At 42.7% G+C, this 16,893-nt stretch overlaps 1 protein-coding gene across 2 annotated transcripts in view; it reads right to left on the bottom strand.

The window, feature by feature from the left end:
• The window catches only part of sez6 (seizure related 6 homolog), a 142,081-nt gene that overhangs the window by 73,395 nt on the left and 51,793 nt on the right, over nucleotides 1-16,893 (bottom strand). For both annotated transcript variants that reach the window (XM_022762985.1, XM_022762986.1), the window contains exons 2-3: nucleotides 9,093-9,653; nucleotides 2,840-2,973 (exon numbers count right to left, since the gene is read on the bottom strand). In XM_022762985.1, the coding sequence (XP_022618706.1) occupies nucleotides 2,840-2,973; nucleotides 9,093-9,653 (695 nt within the window). The remainder of the gene's footprint in view (nucleotides 1-2,839; nucleotides 2,974-9,092; nucleotides 9,654-16,893) is intronic.

The following is a 16,893-nucleotide window of genomic DNA, read 5'->3' as shown; positions in this document are numbered from 1 at the left end:
CCATTGTCTACGGGCCAAACACATTTGTGGAGGTGACATTGGACGTCGACACTGCACTTCCACAGCAGCTGTGTGCTGGTATGAGCCAGAGACTTCAGACCCCTTCACTTTTTACACACATTGTGATGTAGATTTCATTTTAACCCTTTTATCTTCACTTTGTGGAACAAAGTTACAGAAAAAAAATCTTAAAATCCCATAAAGAAATGTAATATATGACATATATATGTCCCTTTATAGAACGATGATGTTTTATGTCACATATAAGGGGATATATTCTCATCACATATATACATCCTCTGGATATATGAAGATATAAGTTTAAAACACATATGAAATACATATAGTACAATTTGTATATGTACATATATCACATATATACATATAGAAATTATGTATTCTTATCGATATCTTTATTAATTATTAATCAATTTCTGATTCTCATTGACAGGCTTTGGGATGGATAAATACCGATGTAACATAAATCTAAAATATAAGCAAACAAAAAGCTAGACATGTTAATATATGAAATTTTCCAATTTCCCATAGGTTACATATGTAATTTAATACAAGTAATGATAATAATAATCCAATAAAAGTACATATATTTCACATATCAAAATTCAATATGTGCATATGTATTTTCCATTTACGTGTGGGATTTATCATCTTTAGCTTAATTCCAAAAAATAAAGATAACATATATGAGTAATAATCACATTTAGCATTGGAAGTGTCATTTGTCTTTTTTGTGACTAAGTTATAATAAAAATCCTCTATAATAGACTTTGGAGGCATTTATCATGTTTATCTTGGAAAAACTGAAATGGAACAATATTTTTGTTGATGTTAATTATTTTTGAACTGATATATAGTCAATTCATTTTCTTATCTTAACACAGTCAAAGCCAGGTAAATCAAATACAGGTGATAAACAACAACAGAAACAACGAGAACCAAACTTTGATGGTTTTTAGTTGCTGGTTGTGAAATACGTCTCAAAAACGTGTCAGAAATAATTTGCAAATACAGAGAATTTACAATAAATAGAAACAAAAAACACGAACGAAACGTAGTCGCTGCTGATGAAACACAGCAGGCCTGAAAAATACCTCTCTTTCCCTGTCCTTGTGTTTGTGTGTGTGTGTGTGTGTGTGTGTGTCTCTGGATCAAATTGACCTGAACACCGTATGAGGGACATATATATATATGTGAGGGGGCAATGAAGCATATGCACTCAATGAATGTTTTTTCTTTTCCATGTTTTACTCAGAAAATAAACCAAGGCCGTGGAGTTTCATACAAAGACCGATGAGTTGTGTCTCAACAGCCAGAGTCAAAGACACGACCTACCGAACATGTACGATGTGAAAGCAGACGGGTATTCATAACTGATCCACTTATAACTTCATGAAATGAAGTGTCTGACAGACAGATGCTAATCTAAACAACTTCATAACGAACTAATAAACCAGAGGCTTTTTATCTTCTGAAGATGAGCTGCTGTTTGAGAATAGGTGGGAACATAACAGCATGTTTCAGGTCTGTCTGCTGAAAGCCTCTTAGAAATTCCAAACATGTAGCAGGAGGGAGTGCAGATATAATGGAGCTGTATTTTAAAACGTGAACAGTGAACTGCTCTCCTGTCAGAGCAGCTGCTACGTAAACTGTATATCTCATCAGCGCTGGCCCGCAGACGGCTAGAGAACCATTGTTGATGAAAAATTTAAATGCTAATTGAAGCCATCCATCTGAAAACGGGCCAACACCACACTCACTATTTCAACAGTTTAAACAGGGACAATGATTTGGACACAAATGGACAATGTTAGAGTTTGCCCAGAACCATTTCCTGCACAGGGACGACGCCGGTCCAACCCGAGCAGCGTGTACAACACAGGCTACCGCTGCTGCTGCTGCTGCTGCTGCCCACAATCCACCGAGCAGAATCTCATCACACAGTTAGCAACACGACACAAGGTCAGTCAAGTCTTTAGAAGCAGTATCATAAAAACTGTTTACTGTCTTATGCAAAAATAATCAGACTACTAGACTAATCAGGGAACTGTCATTCAGATAACTCTGAACCTCTAAACCGAGCTTCTGTAGTTTCTGTGGTTGCCATGGTTACACATCAAACTGCAACGGCATGAACTCTTGACATGTTTACATTGGAAACAACAGAGGCCACCACTCGCCGTGTGAAAACACTTTCAGCCTTTCTTCAAATCTTAACACACTGTTGCTTTTTATTTGCACGAACACAGATATAAAACACAGAACGATTCAACACTAACTGGTTCAGACGTTAGCGACTCACCAAGGTTTCCCTGTTTTTGTGTCCAGCTTTCTGTTTTCACACGTCACTTCAAGTTCTCAGATATTTTCGGCTGATTTTGTTTCAGATTTGTATTATTCTTGGTGGTGGCCATTTCATTACTTGTTACATTCATTACATGTTGTGTATCGTATGCTTCCATGTCGCCTTCAAAATAAAGGTCAGGCTCCAAGAAGCAACACAAGTAAACAAAGCAATAGTAGCCTAAAATAAGATATGAAGTTATATAATATTAGGTTTTGTCACATTATATCAGACACATCATATGTGATACATTGAATTTGAACCTTATTCTGTAAACTACAAATGCGTATTGATACGTATTTTACAGGTATGGGGTGAATTTAGTTTAATTATTGGTTGGTTATTGGTTAGCTTATTATTTGGGCTGTGTGTTATCCAACAGCTGGGGTTAGCAGTAGGTATTAATGTGTAGGAATTTTTCCGTGACATCGGGCGTGCTGGAGAACATCAGGAGAACGAGGTTCGTCTGGTTCTTACCTGGACCTCCACTCCATAGCCCATGTAGACAGTGATGATGTAGCTGCAGTCCACAGTGGAGTGGAAGGCGGAGCTGGACTGTGGCGGAGCCTCGATGTATCCCTCAGGTCCAGTCAGGTTCAGCTGGCAGGGAACTGCAGGGGCAAACAGAGAAGCATGGGAATGATTCTGACACACACATACATACACACACTGTACACACACACACACACCAGCAGGACTCCATTCATAGTCCATATTCATTAACGGTTCCACATTAATAATTTACAACAAAATACAAGCCTGCACAAGCTGAAGTGGCACTGCTGGAGCTGTTTACGGCTGCAGCTTTTTTCTCTCGTGATTTTATTCGTGGCAACAATGAAATCTTCTCGAACCAGCACCAAGACCAGGTGACACCAAAAAACCACCAAAAGCTGCTCTTCCCCAAACCTTAACTGTCTAATATTGGTCGCTCTAATGATCATTATGTTTTCTGCTGGAGCATTGCAGCCGCAGAGTGACAACCAGCCCACCATCCACTCGCACTACGCAGATCGTAAAGACCACAGCAGCCCACATTATGTTATTAATCCTAAACACCCTGCAAAGTTTGAGCTCAGCCTGATGTTTGTAAGAGGAGGCTTTTTAAATTTTCAGAGAGCGACTGAAGGGCGAACCTCAGGATGCAGCAGTGGAGACAGACACATGGAGAGAGAGAGAGAGATGAAGATGCAACTGATTTAAGATTTAAAGAAAAAGATGAAGGAGGGAAAGAGACAGAAAGTGGCTCAGCACCAGCCCAGGAGTCAGGCAGTAATGAGACACGTAGGGTTTAAACTCTGAGAGGCAGAAGATGTGTTGAGATTGAACCACACTCGAAACACAAGATTAGAAGCTGCTGTAAAATGATTCACAGATGCTGCGACTATGTCAAACTGTTTTAAACTTATCTAAACAAATTAATTCCACATCTGTCTGGTCCGTTATTAAGTTATAATCTAAACGCTGATCTACAATAAAGACTGTTTGACAGAGACTGGTAGGTCCGTGAGGTAGAGCAGCTGAGGTAAGGAAGGGTTAACCCCCATAGGCACACACTCAGGGACTCAGAGACAGGTGGGTGTGGCTGACGCTGTGACATCACAAAGTTCCAGAAGTCCTGACGGCTGGTTTTAAGGCTCAGTTTCTGAATACAGGCTGTGTGCATTTCTCTGTGGACTGAGGCTTTGATACTTTCACAGTATTAATATAGAAGCTAGACCTGATCTATAATCACACTACACATGGACAGAGACCTTTACACTGTGTGGGGCCTTTAAATGATCCAGATGACTGGTGAGAAAACCAGTATACAAAGTATTTCACATACAGAGCGAGTACAGACATAATCACATACAGACACTGTGTTTGTTTGAGGGTTTCCTGCCTTTTTAAGCAGCAGCTCAGGCCTGTGACAGCTGAGGACAGAATATTTCCCGGTGGCTTTTGGGGTTTTCTGTTCCTCCACCTTCACCTCTCTCTCTCTCTCCCTCCCTCCCTCTCTCTCTCTGAGCTGAAAAGTAAACTTTTGCTGAAGTACTTCCTTATGAAGAAGAACATTCTCTCCGTGTCCCCGCTGCACTTCACCTCAGGGAGTGTCCGTCCACTCCAGCATTATTACTGCAGCCGCGGCATTGTCATTCATCCTGCACTGTGCATGAGCGTCCGTGTCACAGTTCAATCAGGAGGAGTGTGAATAACAAAAGTTTATCGGAGTTAAGCAATAGTCGGCGATTAGACTCCATTCACGTGAAGCGTCTTCATTAAAGCCAGGGTAGGTAACATCTTAAGATCCTGATAGCAATAAATAAATTAAATGCTCTACCAATGAACGGAAAAAAGTCTGCCCTCCTGTGACAGTTGTAATGATTGGATGGCCTACCTGTCCGTCAACCTACCACCAGCTTGGCAATTTGGCTAACTCATGCTAGCATCTCCAGTATTACCTACTCCAGCTTTAAGGTTCATGTGAAGGTAGGAGATAGGAGAGGATCCCCACGAGTCTAGATCATAGACTGTAAATAAAGATGAACGTAGCCTTCGTGACGTCACCCTCAGGTTTCTGAAGAGTGGTTTTTGAAGCTCAGAGTGAGCTGCTCCACCGCCGCCATCTTGGCAGGGTCTGACACCGCCCCTAACTCCCAGCTAATCCAAAAAATGAGCAAAGAGGTGAAGAGTGTGGGGCTGAGATTTTGGTGCATGCTGGTTTGTAAGCATATGCTCACCCACCTGTCACTCAAATTGGCCACGCCCTCAATTCTCCATAACTTTAGTCCTTAATAAAATTTAAACAGGTGATTTATATAAACAGGTGTCATGAAGGAAGAAATTAGCTCTAGAGACCAAAAACTGTTTTTGTACCAGGCTGTAAACATGTTTATTTCTGCTGTAAAGTTGGACATTTTAACATGGGAGTCTATGGGGACTGACTCACTGTTGGAGCCAGACTCTAGTGGTCGTTAGAGTGTAGCACCCCACTGTACCCTAGACTAATGGGGTGATTTTGGGTTCGTTTGGTGTTAAGGTAGCTACCCGAAGGTTTACCTATTTTAAGTAATCTGATATTACAGTTACTGATATTCAAAAATAATTCAAACCAATACACTTGTTCTAACTTATTAACCGACACCAGACAACGTTATAAAATTAAACAAATGTAGTTTACTTAAGGTTTTGCGGCAATACAAATATTTACCCTTTAAATTAAAATGAAACAAACAGACAAAATTAAATATATAGTGTCTCCAAAACACATCTTATACCCCCCTTAAAAGAAATAAATAATAACCTCTGGACTTTACTGAGCAATACCAAAAAATACCCCTCAATTGTTCATCACAAATGTATAACCAAACACCTTAATGGTTTAATACTCAATAACTGAAAATGCTATACACTAACGTGGGCCCACACACGCACACGCACGCTAACAGAAACCCCTGTTGCAGGCCTGTTTGATGCTCGGGTGCGTTGCGGCCGATGAACATCCGCTCTTCCCACGAGAGAAACCACACAGCAGCTCACAGTTCAGACGAAGAAGTCCTCTCCTCCCCGGGAAAACCGCGCAGCTAGTCCGACTCGCAGCTCAGCTGGAGAAATCCTCCGCTCTTCCCGCAGTAAAACAGCCAGGCTGTTCTGTTCTCAGCTGGAGAAATCCTCCGCTCCACACCCCCAAAGTGCCGCCAGGTAAAAACTCACAGTTCAGCTGGAGAAATCTTCGGCGGGCACCAGACGACCGCGACGGCGAAGTCTTCCTCCTTCCGTCCGACAAGTTGTCCTTTAACTTCCCGTTGACCAGACACCCACACACACTGATACTAGCCTCAATAAACTCTCAGTGAACGAGGAACAGCGCGGTAGTGTTTATCATTTTTCTCAATACTCGAGATACATTACATTGTGCTCCTCTCGGTGCTAGCTTAGCTGCTGCCTCCTGCTGTGTCCCCGCTTTTTCTTCCTTTTTCCGCATTCTCCTCCAATCATCGCAGGTGAATCCAACAGGCTACCGACCAATAAAACAATAGAACAAAGCCACATGAATTCTCTAAAGGCAGATCTCGCGATCTTTAACTATTTATCTTCAAAATGAACTTAAAATGCAATTATTCTTTTTAACTGAAATCTCCATTAATTTATTAATATTGTTTGTCTCTATTAATTATTGTGAAAACAACCTTATTAAGTGTTATGAAAATAATCTTAATTCCACTTAATTTCTTATATTATTAGGTCTTTCCTCTTTTATAAAGTACCTTTATATAACCCCTCATTTTCTCACAGGAGTTTGCATGTTCTCCCCGTGCTTGTGTGGGTTCTCTCCGGGTACTCCGGCTTCCTCCCACAGTCCAAAGACATGTAAATGGGGACTAGGCTGATTGGTTACTCCAAATTGACCATAGGTATGAATGTGAGAGTGAATGGTTGTTTGTCTCTGTGTGCCCTGCGATGGACTGGCGACCTGTCCAGGGTGTACCCTGCCTCTCGCCCGAAAGGATGCTGGGATAGGCTCCAGCCCCCCCACGACCCTACTAGAGGATAAGCGGTAGAAAATGAATGAATTTTCTCACAGGGCTACAAGAGGAACTGCAGCTTCTGGTTCTTTAATGTTTGGCTTCATTTTTTAAGCCTCGGCGGTCGATGCTTGGTCAAGATGCTGCTGGTGGTGGAGTAGAGGCAGCGGGTGGTTGATGAAAAGTGTCCCTGGGCATCATCGAGGTTATGGTAGTGATGAGGAGGAGATTCGTCACGCAACAGTAAGAGACAGGACAGGATCCCCCAAAGTAAATAAAAGTATTTTTACCGTAGCGAGGGTGATTCAACTCTGAGACGAGATGCACAAGAAAATCTAAGAAAAAATCATAGTGAGGGAAACGAGAGAGGGAAGACATGGGTTGAAGTAATGAAGGTAAATGAATAACCACCAGCAGCAGGAGCTATATGCATGGGTTACTACAAAAGAGCAGAGAGGTTGTATGTGGAAACTCCCTGCTGTGCAAGACCTTACCTGAAGGAGTGGCCTCAGCACTGAAGGGGTTACACGGTTGTGGTTAAAAGAAGAAATGATGACCCTCCTGTATCAGAGTCCTGGGTTCTGTCCATCCTGAACCCCTCCCTCACACTTTGTCCCTCTACATACAACATCACCTGACTTCCTTCTCTGCTCCCGTCATAATTACTACCGCTGCCAGAGGTCACCCAACAACAAAAGCTAACTAAAGGTCGTAAGCTGCTTGCACAGATAACATCTGGGGCTGTTTTTTTACGGGTTGTTGGAGGGGGGGGGGGGCAGAGAGCAAACATCGCAAAATCAGCATCATGTACACGCCCGCAGCAGATTATAGAGACGAGAGGGAAAGATGGAGGAAATGCTGAGTTTGCAACAGCAAACAACAAACTGGTAACACACCAGCAAGTAAAGGGCCCACTCCACTGACTGGAGATCAGTATAGTGGTCATGGTTACTCAGCCTGTGAACAGATGTATAATGTCCAGTATGAGAAATAACCCTGATGATTATAGTAGAGATATCTAAGATCAAACTCAAGACAACAAGACCATGTTACAAACTTGTGGTGGTTGACAAATGTGGACATTTACTGGAGCACTGAGGGGCATTTTTGAAAGCACAAGGACATAGTGTACATACAGTCAGTGCTGTGATGAATCTGTGTGATTAATAATTAATATAATATTAATAATAGATTTTTGCGAAAGAGGTAATTAATATCATGTACAGTGTATATCAGTGCTGAAATAATTAATTTTACATTTTAACAAACAAAAGTAGTCCCACCATTTACATTAAAGGTCCCATATAGTATAAAGGTAGATGTCCATGTGTAGTGTGATTATTGATCAGGTCTAGCTTCTATATTAATACTGTGAAAGTATCAAAGCCTCAGTCCACAGAGAAATGCACACAGCCTGTATTCAGAAACTGAGCCTTAAAACCAGCCGTCAGGACTTCTGGAACTTTGTGATGTCACAACAAAGCAGTCACCAAGCCCCGCCCACCTGGACCCACCATCCAAACCTTGCAGGATTTGGTTTCTCTGAGTGTTTTTACCTGAAATCTGCTATATTTTTATTAGATCACTCAGAAACCCAATCAGAAGAGAGGCTCAGAGCCTCCTCTCTTCTGATTGGCTCACCGACCTGTTGTTACTAGAGCTGCAGAGAGAAGCCTGAGAGAGGAGATGTAAAACTACACTGAGATGGTTTAAATATATCTTCTTATGGATCAACACTTCAAATAAAACACAGGAAAAAAGGAAAATATAGGACCTTTAATTTGGAACATGTTCATATAGATTATAATATTGTTGTTAAGGGGCATTATTTATGTTTTGATTCATCTACATTCATAAACTAATACAAATGACTTAATGACGACGTTCTTCATATTAGAACGAGTCCCTCCAGTGAAATGAAACTTTATTTTGCATATTTCATACTGATAATAACAGTTTTCACTGACTCCTCCAGTCACAGCACAACTGGCTCACTTCTCAGCACGCACACGCACACACACACACACACACACACACACACACACACACACACACACACGAACCAGCCCGTCTGACACTAACAGTCATGCCCCAGTCAAAGCCACTTCTGCGACATGATTGGCTGGTTGGATAATTGCATGAATAAGCAGGTGTACAGGTGTTCCTAATAAAGTGCTCAGTGAATATATGATATAAGAAGCGTAATGAGACTGTGTTCTTACCTGGACTCTGCATGGTGGTGATGATGGTGGTGGTGGTGATGGTGGTGGTGGTGGTCTCCTCTTCGTCACCTCCTGGCCTCACACTCTGCCTCAGTCCAGGCTGATCCGGCCTCGCTGCGTCTCTCTCCCTCACAGCAGCAGCAGAGGGGATGATGGGAGCATGTTCTGGGTCTTTTGAAACCGCCCTGGTGGCTGGGACGGGGGTGTTGGAGTGAGAAGTGGCCGCTGGGGGGTGCGTGACGAGGGTTACATGCGTGTTAGAGCCGCCAGCGTTCTCATCCGAAGCCCTTTTATCAGCGCGGTCCAGAGAGTGGGAGAAGGAGGGGTGAGGGCTGGATCCTCCGCTGTCTTCAAAGTAGTTGGGCTGACCATGGGGGCCGAGCGAGGCCTGGCGTTGGGGGGGGGTTCTGTAGATAGGGTGGTGGTTCGGGACGTTGAGAGGCGGGGCCGTGGTGACCACGGGCAGCCTCCGCTCTGTGTCCTGGGTGGTGGAGAACAAGCTGGCCCCGTTCTCCGGAGGGCCCCCCGGGGTGATGGATAGAGCATCCCCAGAGGCGGAGGCTGCGGAGGATGAGAGAGAATAATAGATGTGGTTGGAAAAATGTTGATTCACACCAAAGACTCGATGATCACTGGGCCCTGCAGGTGCAGAGATGTCTGGCTTCACTTTCCCCGCCTGTTTCTCTGCTCCGGCTCCAAGCCTCTCCATCCACAGACATTTAACACTCTGCCAAATTTAAATTGGTTAATGATGGAGAAGAGGAGCTAGAACAAGGAAAGCAGTCTGTGTCACAAAGGCCAAAGGGATGGAAAACATCAAGCGCCACAGCAGTTTTATTCTACTGACTTTATATGGTGATCAATGTTTGTATTTTTCTTTTACATTTAGGGGCCATAAAATATTCTTTTATAAAAGAAAAATACATTTTATTTTTTATCACAAATATCTTACATTTTAAGGTCAAATGAGATATTTCAATTTCAATTCTTTCTGCTGTAAAATAACCCATGTGCAACAACATGTGCAGTGCAGAGTTATACTGTATTTACATCATCAAATAAAATCAATAAATCAATCACAGTCCATGTCTGGAGCAGTCAGGACCAGGTTAAGGTGTGAGGAGACCCTGCCCACATACTAACTGACAGACTGCCACAGGGGGGAACACAACACAAACCAAACCAGGTTAAATTACCACAACATTTCCCTGAAGGCTGAGCTTCATCTTTCCACACAAAAAGCAGCGCGTGCACGAGTGATATATGTGCTGCGGAAAAACAAAAGACGATCCCAAAATAAATGGATGTCGGCAGTCAGAAGGGGGAGGACAGGTGGGAGGCCCAGGTGAACAGCATCAGCTAACGACTCACCCATGGCAACCAACTGCCCACTGACTATGGGAGGGGCTTTAAACAAAGAAGTGCTGTGATGAGTCAGGTGTGTGCAGGTGTGAAAGTGAGCAGGGTTCATTCTTCACACCATGAGGAGACATTATCTCACCTGGATGAGACAGTATGAGCTTTGTGGTCGAAGATAATGTCACGGGCCGATTTCCTTCAGGCTTCTGACCTCCTGCGAGACCGTCTAACTTACTGAGGTCTATTCTGTTTCACCCCCGTGTGCATGAATGTATGTGCACATCGTGTTGCCTTTAAGTACCTGTCAGGCACAGAGCCCACAGCAGACAACACTGCGGGAAACGATGACACATAACGGCTTCAGTATATTTTGCCTTGAGCTCCTGAAGCCAAACAGTTCTCCTGAAAACAACCTGCTTCCTCTGTCTTTGTGCGTCACATAGTTTGTGGTGATTTGATTAAACACAGAATCGTGAAGGGATATACAGCAGTGAGTATAATAACTGACTTGGGGCCACCTACAACACAGGGGTTCAGAATTATGTAATAATGCAGAAGAGACCTTAAGGTCCTCATCATGTACATTGTACTTTAGTCTGTGTGTGATCACAGGAATTTAAAATGAGCGAAATTAGCACTTTTGGGATTTTAGGGCCTTAATGTTCCAATATTGGATCGTAATTGAAAGTGCAGTTCCTCTAGTGGCCACTAGAGTCTGGCTCCAACAGTGAGTCAGTCCCCATAGACTCCCATGTTAAAATGTCCAACTTTACAGCAGAAATAAACATGTTTACAGCCTGGTACATGAAACAGTTTTGGTCTCTGGAGCTAATTTCCTCCTTCATGACACCTGTTTATATAACTCACCTGTTTACATTTTATTAAGGACTAAAGTTATGATTATAATTGAGGGCGTGGCCTCTTTGAGTGACAGGTGGGTGAGTGTATGCTTCCCACAAACCGACATGCACTGAAGTCTCTGTTCCACCTTTTCGCCCATTTCTGGATTAGCCGGGAGTTAGAGGTGGAGTCACTGACTGCCAAGATGGTGACCGTGCAGCAGCTCACTCTGAGATTCAAAACCGCTCTTCAGGAACCTGTGTGTGACGTCATTACATCCATCTTTATTTACAGTTTATGTTAAAAACTGATGTGGTGGAATTGCACATTGCACTACACGGTACAAAAATCCATTATGTTCCTGGTTCATGTTGAATTCAATAGTTGTGAAAAACTGGAGAGAATCACTTTTCTGTTGGAGTTCTGCTGTAATTACTAGACTTTGTTGCTGTTAATTTAGCGTTTATTTCAACTATGAGCCATTTAAACTTCGTGTCCATGGACATTATCGGTAAATATGCAGTATGTGCTGAAAAGAGGAAACCGTTGAATTTCAAATATTAAATAAAGCAGTTCTCACACACTGTGTCACGGACTTATCAGTCTTGAAGTTGAAGGTTTATTTCTCTGAGCTGCAGCGGCTTTGACAGCAGAAAGTATAACTTCATAGCCACAGAATAAATCTGAAATTCAGTCACCCTCTTTATCTCTCCCTGTTCGCTGCTCTGCTTCACTGTACTTCAGGCTGAAGGGAACCCGTCTCATGCCTCTGGACGGAGACGGGACGTTCGCTCACACTCCATAAAGCAAAGTCTTCCAATCATTTAAAGCCATATTTTTCCTTTCAACGGGGGGAGCGGCTCATCAGTGCTGTTACGCCACTGTGTGTCAAGTGGTGTGCTGAAAACCTCTTGTAAAACGCCAAATGGTACAATCCAAACAATTCTGCTAAATTGCTCACATCAGTGGCTTCTTCCCTCCCTATCCTCCTCCTCGTAATAAGACTTAATATTCATTCCTGAGGAGATTTGATGAGCCGCTATAATTCTCCCAGTGTAATGATCAGCGCTCCCCTCCCAAGTGCACCTGTGAGATCTAATCTGAGACCCCTTCAGGAGGCTATCATCCGCTGAGGGAAGTCTTATGTTTCTTTAACAATGCTTCATTTCCACCATAATAGCTCCCACTCTCTGCCGGCTAATAGCTATCTGCTTCAAACAATCAGGGTTTATTGTAGTTGTGCCACTTCCTGCCCAGCACCTCGCCTCTCAGACACTAACAGCAATTTGCGCAGGATCAGGAATGTTGACAGGAAAATGTACAAGACAAAGAGTGAGCGAAGCAGAATCTCAGAATGACAGACTGGAGAGCTTTGTCTTCACACTGCGACTAAAAGGTGTGACAGGCAACGTAGCTACACACTCTGAGAACAGTGCGAACAGAACAGCTGCTTTCGGGTTAAAGTAAATCTGATGTGTGCACGAAACATGACGCTGTCGGGGGAAACAGCCTCAAAAGGTCAAACGTGCAGGTCCGGTTTCGATGCTGACTGAACATAACAACTAAGGGCATTCCTCAGATGAAACACTATGCTATATGTTAGTTTTTGCATTTACACACATTTCTAAACGACTCTGTTCTGGAAGCAACACTGGGTGTCTGTGTATACATTTACGCTCAGTCCATCTACATGCTCATAAAAGCTGGGAGAATGCCATATTTACCAGAGCTGAAATGATTTACGTTTTGTTGCTAGGCGACATCTAGCGGTCGTAGCCATTACGACAGGAGCGAAAGGGAAAAGTGTCGATTCCCCATGTGAAACCAGCTGTTTATGTTGTTTCTATCATCCATGACGTTGTTATTGTTGTAACCATGCCAACAAAGATCGTCTAATAAGTATTTATTTTTAACCCAAATCACAATCTTTTCCTAAACCTAATCCAGTAGTTTTACCTAACCAAACCATGACTGTTTATCCGTACGTTTATTATTGTAACCGTGACAACCAAGGGCAGCCTGGCGCCACAGGGAGAGACACTCCTGTGATTCAGACCCAGTGACCTCTTTGGTAATTAAGGTTGGAGGAGAATTACTTCATCAGACAAAATCTTATGAATATTAAATTAATCATTTTAATAATTATTGTAAATCAGAGAAGTGAAATGATTCTAAAAACACTCTTTGGTTCCAGATCCTCAAATGAGAGTTGTTGCTTTTTTTCTTTCGTTTTTTTGGACTGTGGCTCGGATAAAACAAGACATCTGCGGCTCCGAGAGGTTGTGAAAGACATTTCTCTCTTCTTGTTTTTTTACACTTAAATAACTAAAGATTAATCAAAAAAAAAAAAACAAGTAGCAGATTAAACAATAATGGAAATAATTGGCAGTTGCCTCCTTAATATTTACACACATAAAGTTACAAAATGACTGTACACAAAGATTTCTTTTACTCGATGAAATATCTTTTACTTTGAAAACTTTCTAAAATGTTCTTTCCTGTTGAAGTTTTGAGTGTTTTTTTTAAGAGAATATTAAATAGGTGGTAAAAAGTGTCACCAATACTTTGTGTCATTATGAGTGACTTCACAGAGCAAAGCCGATGTGTTTGAACTCTGCACATTGGAGCATTAAGAAGTCGTCCTTGTCTCCGTCTTGTGTTTTCGGTTTGTCTCCATTAATATGCACACTGATGCATCAAGGTCTCCCACTATCTAATCAGATCATCTTACACCTGTAATATTCAACAATCTGGTGCATATTGTTCTTGAGTTAATGTTCATAAGGATGTGCCTGCACACGCAAACACACACGCACGATGCCGTCGTAATGTTTCCACATACCACAGTGAAAAGACAAAAAGCTAACGCAGGACACATGGATGTAGAACCACAGGTGAGGGTGTACAGACAGATGTGAGTTCAGTTCTTTTATTGACCAACAACATCTGTTGCATTGTTTTGTAAATTGTTTCTTGCATTTTCAGGTGAATCTCTTCTTTTGAAAATCCACCAGACTTGAGGAGTCGCTGCTCAAGCACAGCTGAGCAGAAATCTAATAAGCTACAATAATGGAAAACACAAAAGTGGCCGAGCCAGGGCCGGTGTTTGTGGAAACAAATGAAATCATACAATGAAAACAAATCCACTTCTTAGCTTTAGCTGGTTAGCATGCTAACTTTAGTAGAAGAAAAGAAGCGATAGAAATAAAAGGAAAAACAAGAGTTAACATTGGTGTTGCTTTCCACCTCTGGACGCAGATGTTGGTGAGTGAAGGGATAAAGTGTGATGCTGAACTTCAAGACTGGTCAGTAAACAGCCGTTAATGCTAATGTTAGCTATGTAGCAATAGCAAAACAACAAGTAGCCTCTTTAACTGCTTGTGTGGCCTAAACCTCAGAGTCTGGTTGCGAACACACCAGCCTCTGGTGTCACACTGCTTTGCTTTCTGCTCCTGCTCTCCCCCCCCCCGCCCGCCCGCCTCCCCCGCCCCTCCTCTGGCCTGTGGTGCAGCACATAAATATTGCTTTATTCACTCAAAAAAGAAAGAAAAATGTAGCTCCTGAACATAATCCAGACAGCGATTACATTTGTCATCACAACATACCCTACTCTGGAAAACAACTTCGTACTATATTTATGTAACCTCTGGGAGACACGGGGCCAGCTGGAGCAGAGAAGTCATATACGGATATTTATATTACAATCAGTCAACATCGAGTCAAACAAGCATTAAAATGATTTAAATATTCCTTTAAGCCACTGAGCTGCTGAGATGCCAAAGGCCGAACGTATTTGACAGTTCAATAATTTATACCAAAGCAGCACATTAAGACAGAGTTCAGGCCTGAGCCCGTGTTAAATGTCGGCCTCCACATGGACACAGTTTGTGCCTTTGCTTCACTTCAGCAGCGGCCTCCGAGTCTCGGCGATGCAGCAGGAGGAAGAATAAAAGTGGGGGGAAAAAAAGGGCAAAGCACCTTAAGGGACACTTTGATGTTTTCTCCCCGGGCTGTGTCAGAGAGCCACAACAGAATTTAAGCCTCCCCCTCGAATAAAACCACGAGGCCAATACAAATCCCAATCATTAAAGTTCAGAGGAGTTTACAGGAGGAGACAGAGAGGCCGGGATGAAAGGATCCACCATCTGGGGCCAGAGCCTGATCACTGGATTATTTTTAAACTCTCTCTATGGATCCACAGTCATTCAGCTGAAAACTCCAGTTTATAAAACACCTTTCTGACTAAATCAGCGTCTACTGTACATGAAGGTGTTTCTGTGCCGGGAGGAAAGAAAGTGAGTCTGAATGTCCTCTTTACATACACATAAATATTTTAACAACCAACATCAATGCACTGGGGAAGGGTGAGTCTTTTTTTTTTTTCCTGCTCGTGGACTTTTCACTTTCATTTGTCTCCCAAATGAATGAATAGAGAATGTATTCAGTGTCTGTGCAGTGAGGAGCTCCTGGATCAAGCAGTTGTCTTGCTGCGAGTGAACTAAAAAACTAGACATGAAAGGAAAGGCCTTCTGTGCCTTTTCATAGCATTTCTTTGATTTCAGTATTTCCAGCCAGATAGACCACTTAATGTGTGTGCAGCACCAGAGAGGACATGGAAGCAGTGAAAGGACACCAGCAGGCGACGGCCGTGTGTTTGTGACGCACAGTGACTGCGGCGGTGACAGGGTCAAGAGCGTGTGCATGTGTGTGTGTGTGTGTGTGTGTGTGTGTGTGTGTGTGTGTGTGTGTGCTTCTAAAGATAATGTGGCCTGGCACATAATGTCTGCATCTACTGAGTTTGTCCCTATAAAAGCAACAACTTCACTACAGCACTGAACCCAGTACGACAGAATAATGTACATTTCTGCAGCACTACTTCCATCAATGCAACACATGCTGCTCTGTGGTGCTTTTCTCTTACACACACTTTTATTCATTCATCAATCATTTTATTTGAGTCAACTTTGCCATTATTAACTTTAGCTCCCAGGACAGAGGAGGTTCTGCCTGCAAGTGTTGAAATGTGAAACAACTGTGGATCACATGTTGAGTTTCATTGATACGGAAGCGTGATGCATTCACTTTCACTTCACTGTTTTTCTGAATTAATGAGATAATTATCTCCAAATTTTGAGAAAATCATCTTGTTAATTCAGAAAATCAGAGCAGATTTCTTTTCTCAAGTGAATGCATCACGCTTCCGTACATTAACAATAGATTCAATTAAAAAAAAATCTAATTTAAAAGTGGCAAAGTGGACCTAACATCTCTGTGACATCAAAAACATCTGATTTCATTTCCTTTAATTGAGCAGTTCTGTCATGGAATCCATTCACTGCACCCTAACACCAGCCATCCCTCCTGTTAGCTCATCCCCGAGGGCTGCCGGGGGGGCTGGAGCTAATCCAAGCCGACACTGGGTGAGAGGTGGGGTGCACTCTCGACAGGCTGCGAGACGATCAGAGGGCCGACACATAGAACCACACAAGCTCACCTTCACACCTGCAGGCAATTTTTAAGAGTCGCCGGTTAACCTCACCTGCATGTCTCACCAGCACAGGGATGATAACCACTGCACCACCATGCCACCCTCACCCTAATA

The sequence above is a fragment of the Seriola dumerili genome, unplaced genomic scaffold (assembly GCF_002260705.1).
Source record: "Seriola dumerili isolate Sdu_G_001 unplaced genomic scaffold, Sdu_1.0 BDQW01000458.1, whole genome shotgun sequence".
Taxonomy (NCBI): domain Eukaryota; kingdom Metazoa; phylum Chordata; class Actinopteri; order Carangiformes; family Carangidae; genus Seriola; species Seriola dumerili.
The sequence above is the reverse complement of the archived record's forward strand: the minus strand, read 5'-3'. Positions and strand labels throughout refer to the sequence as shown.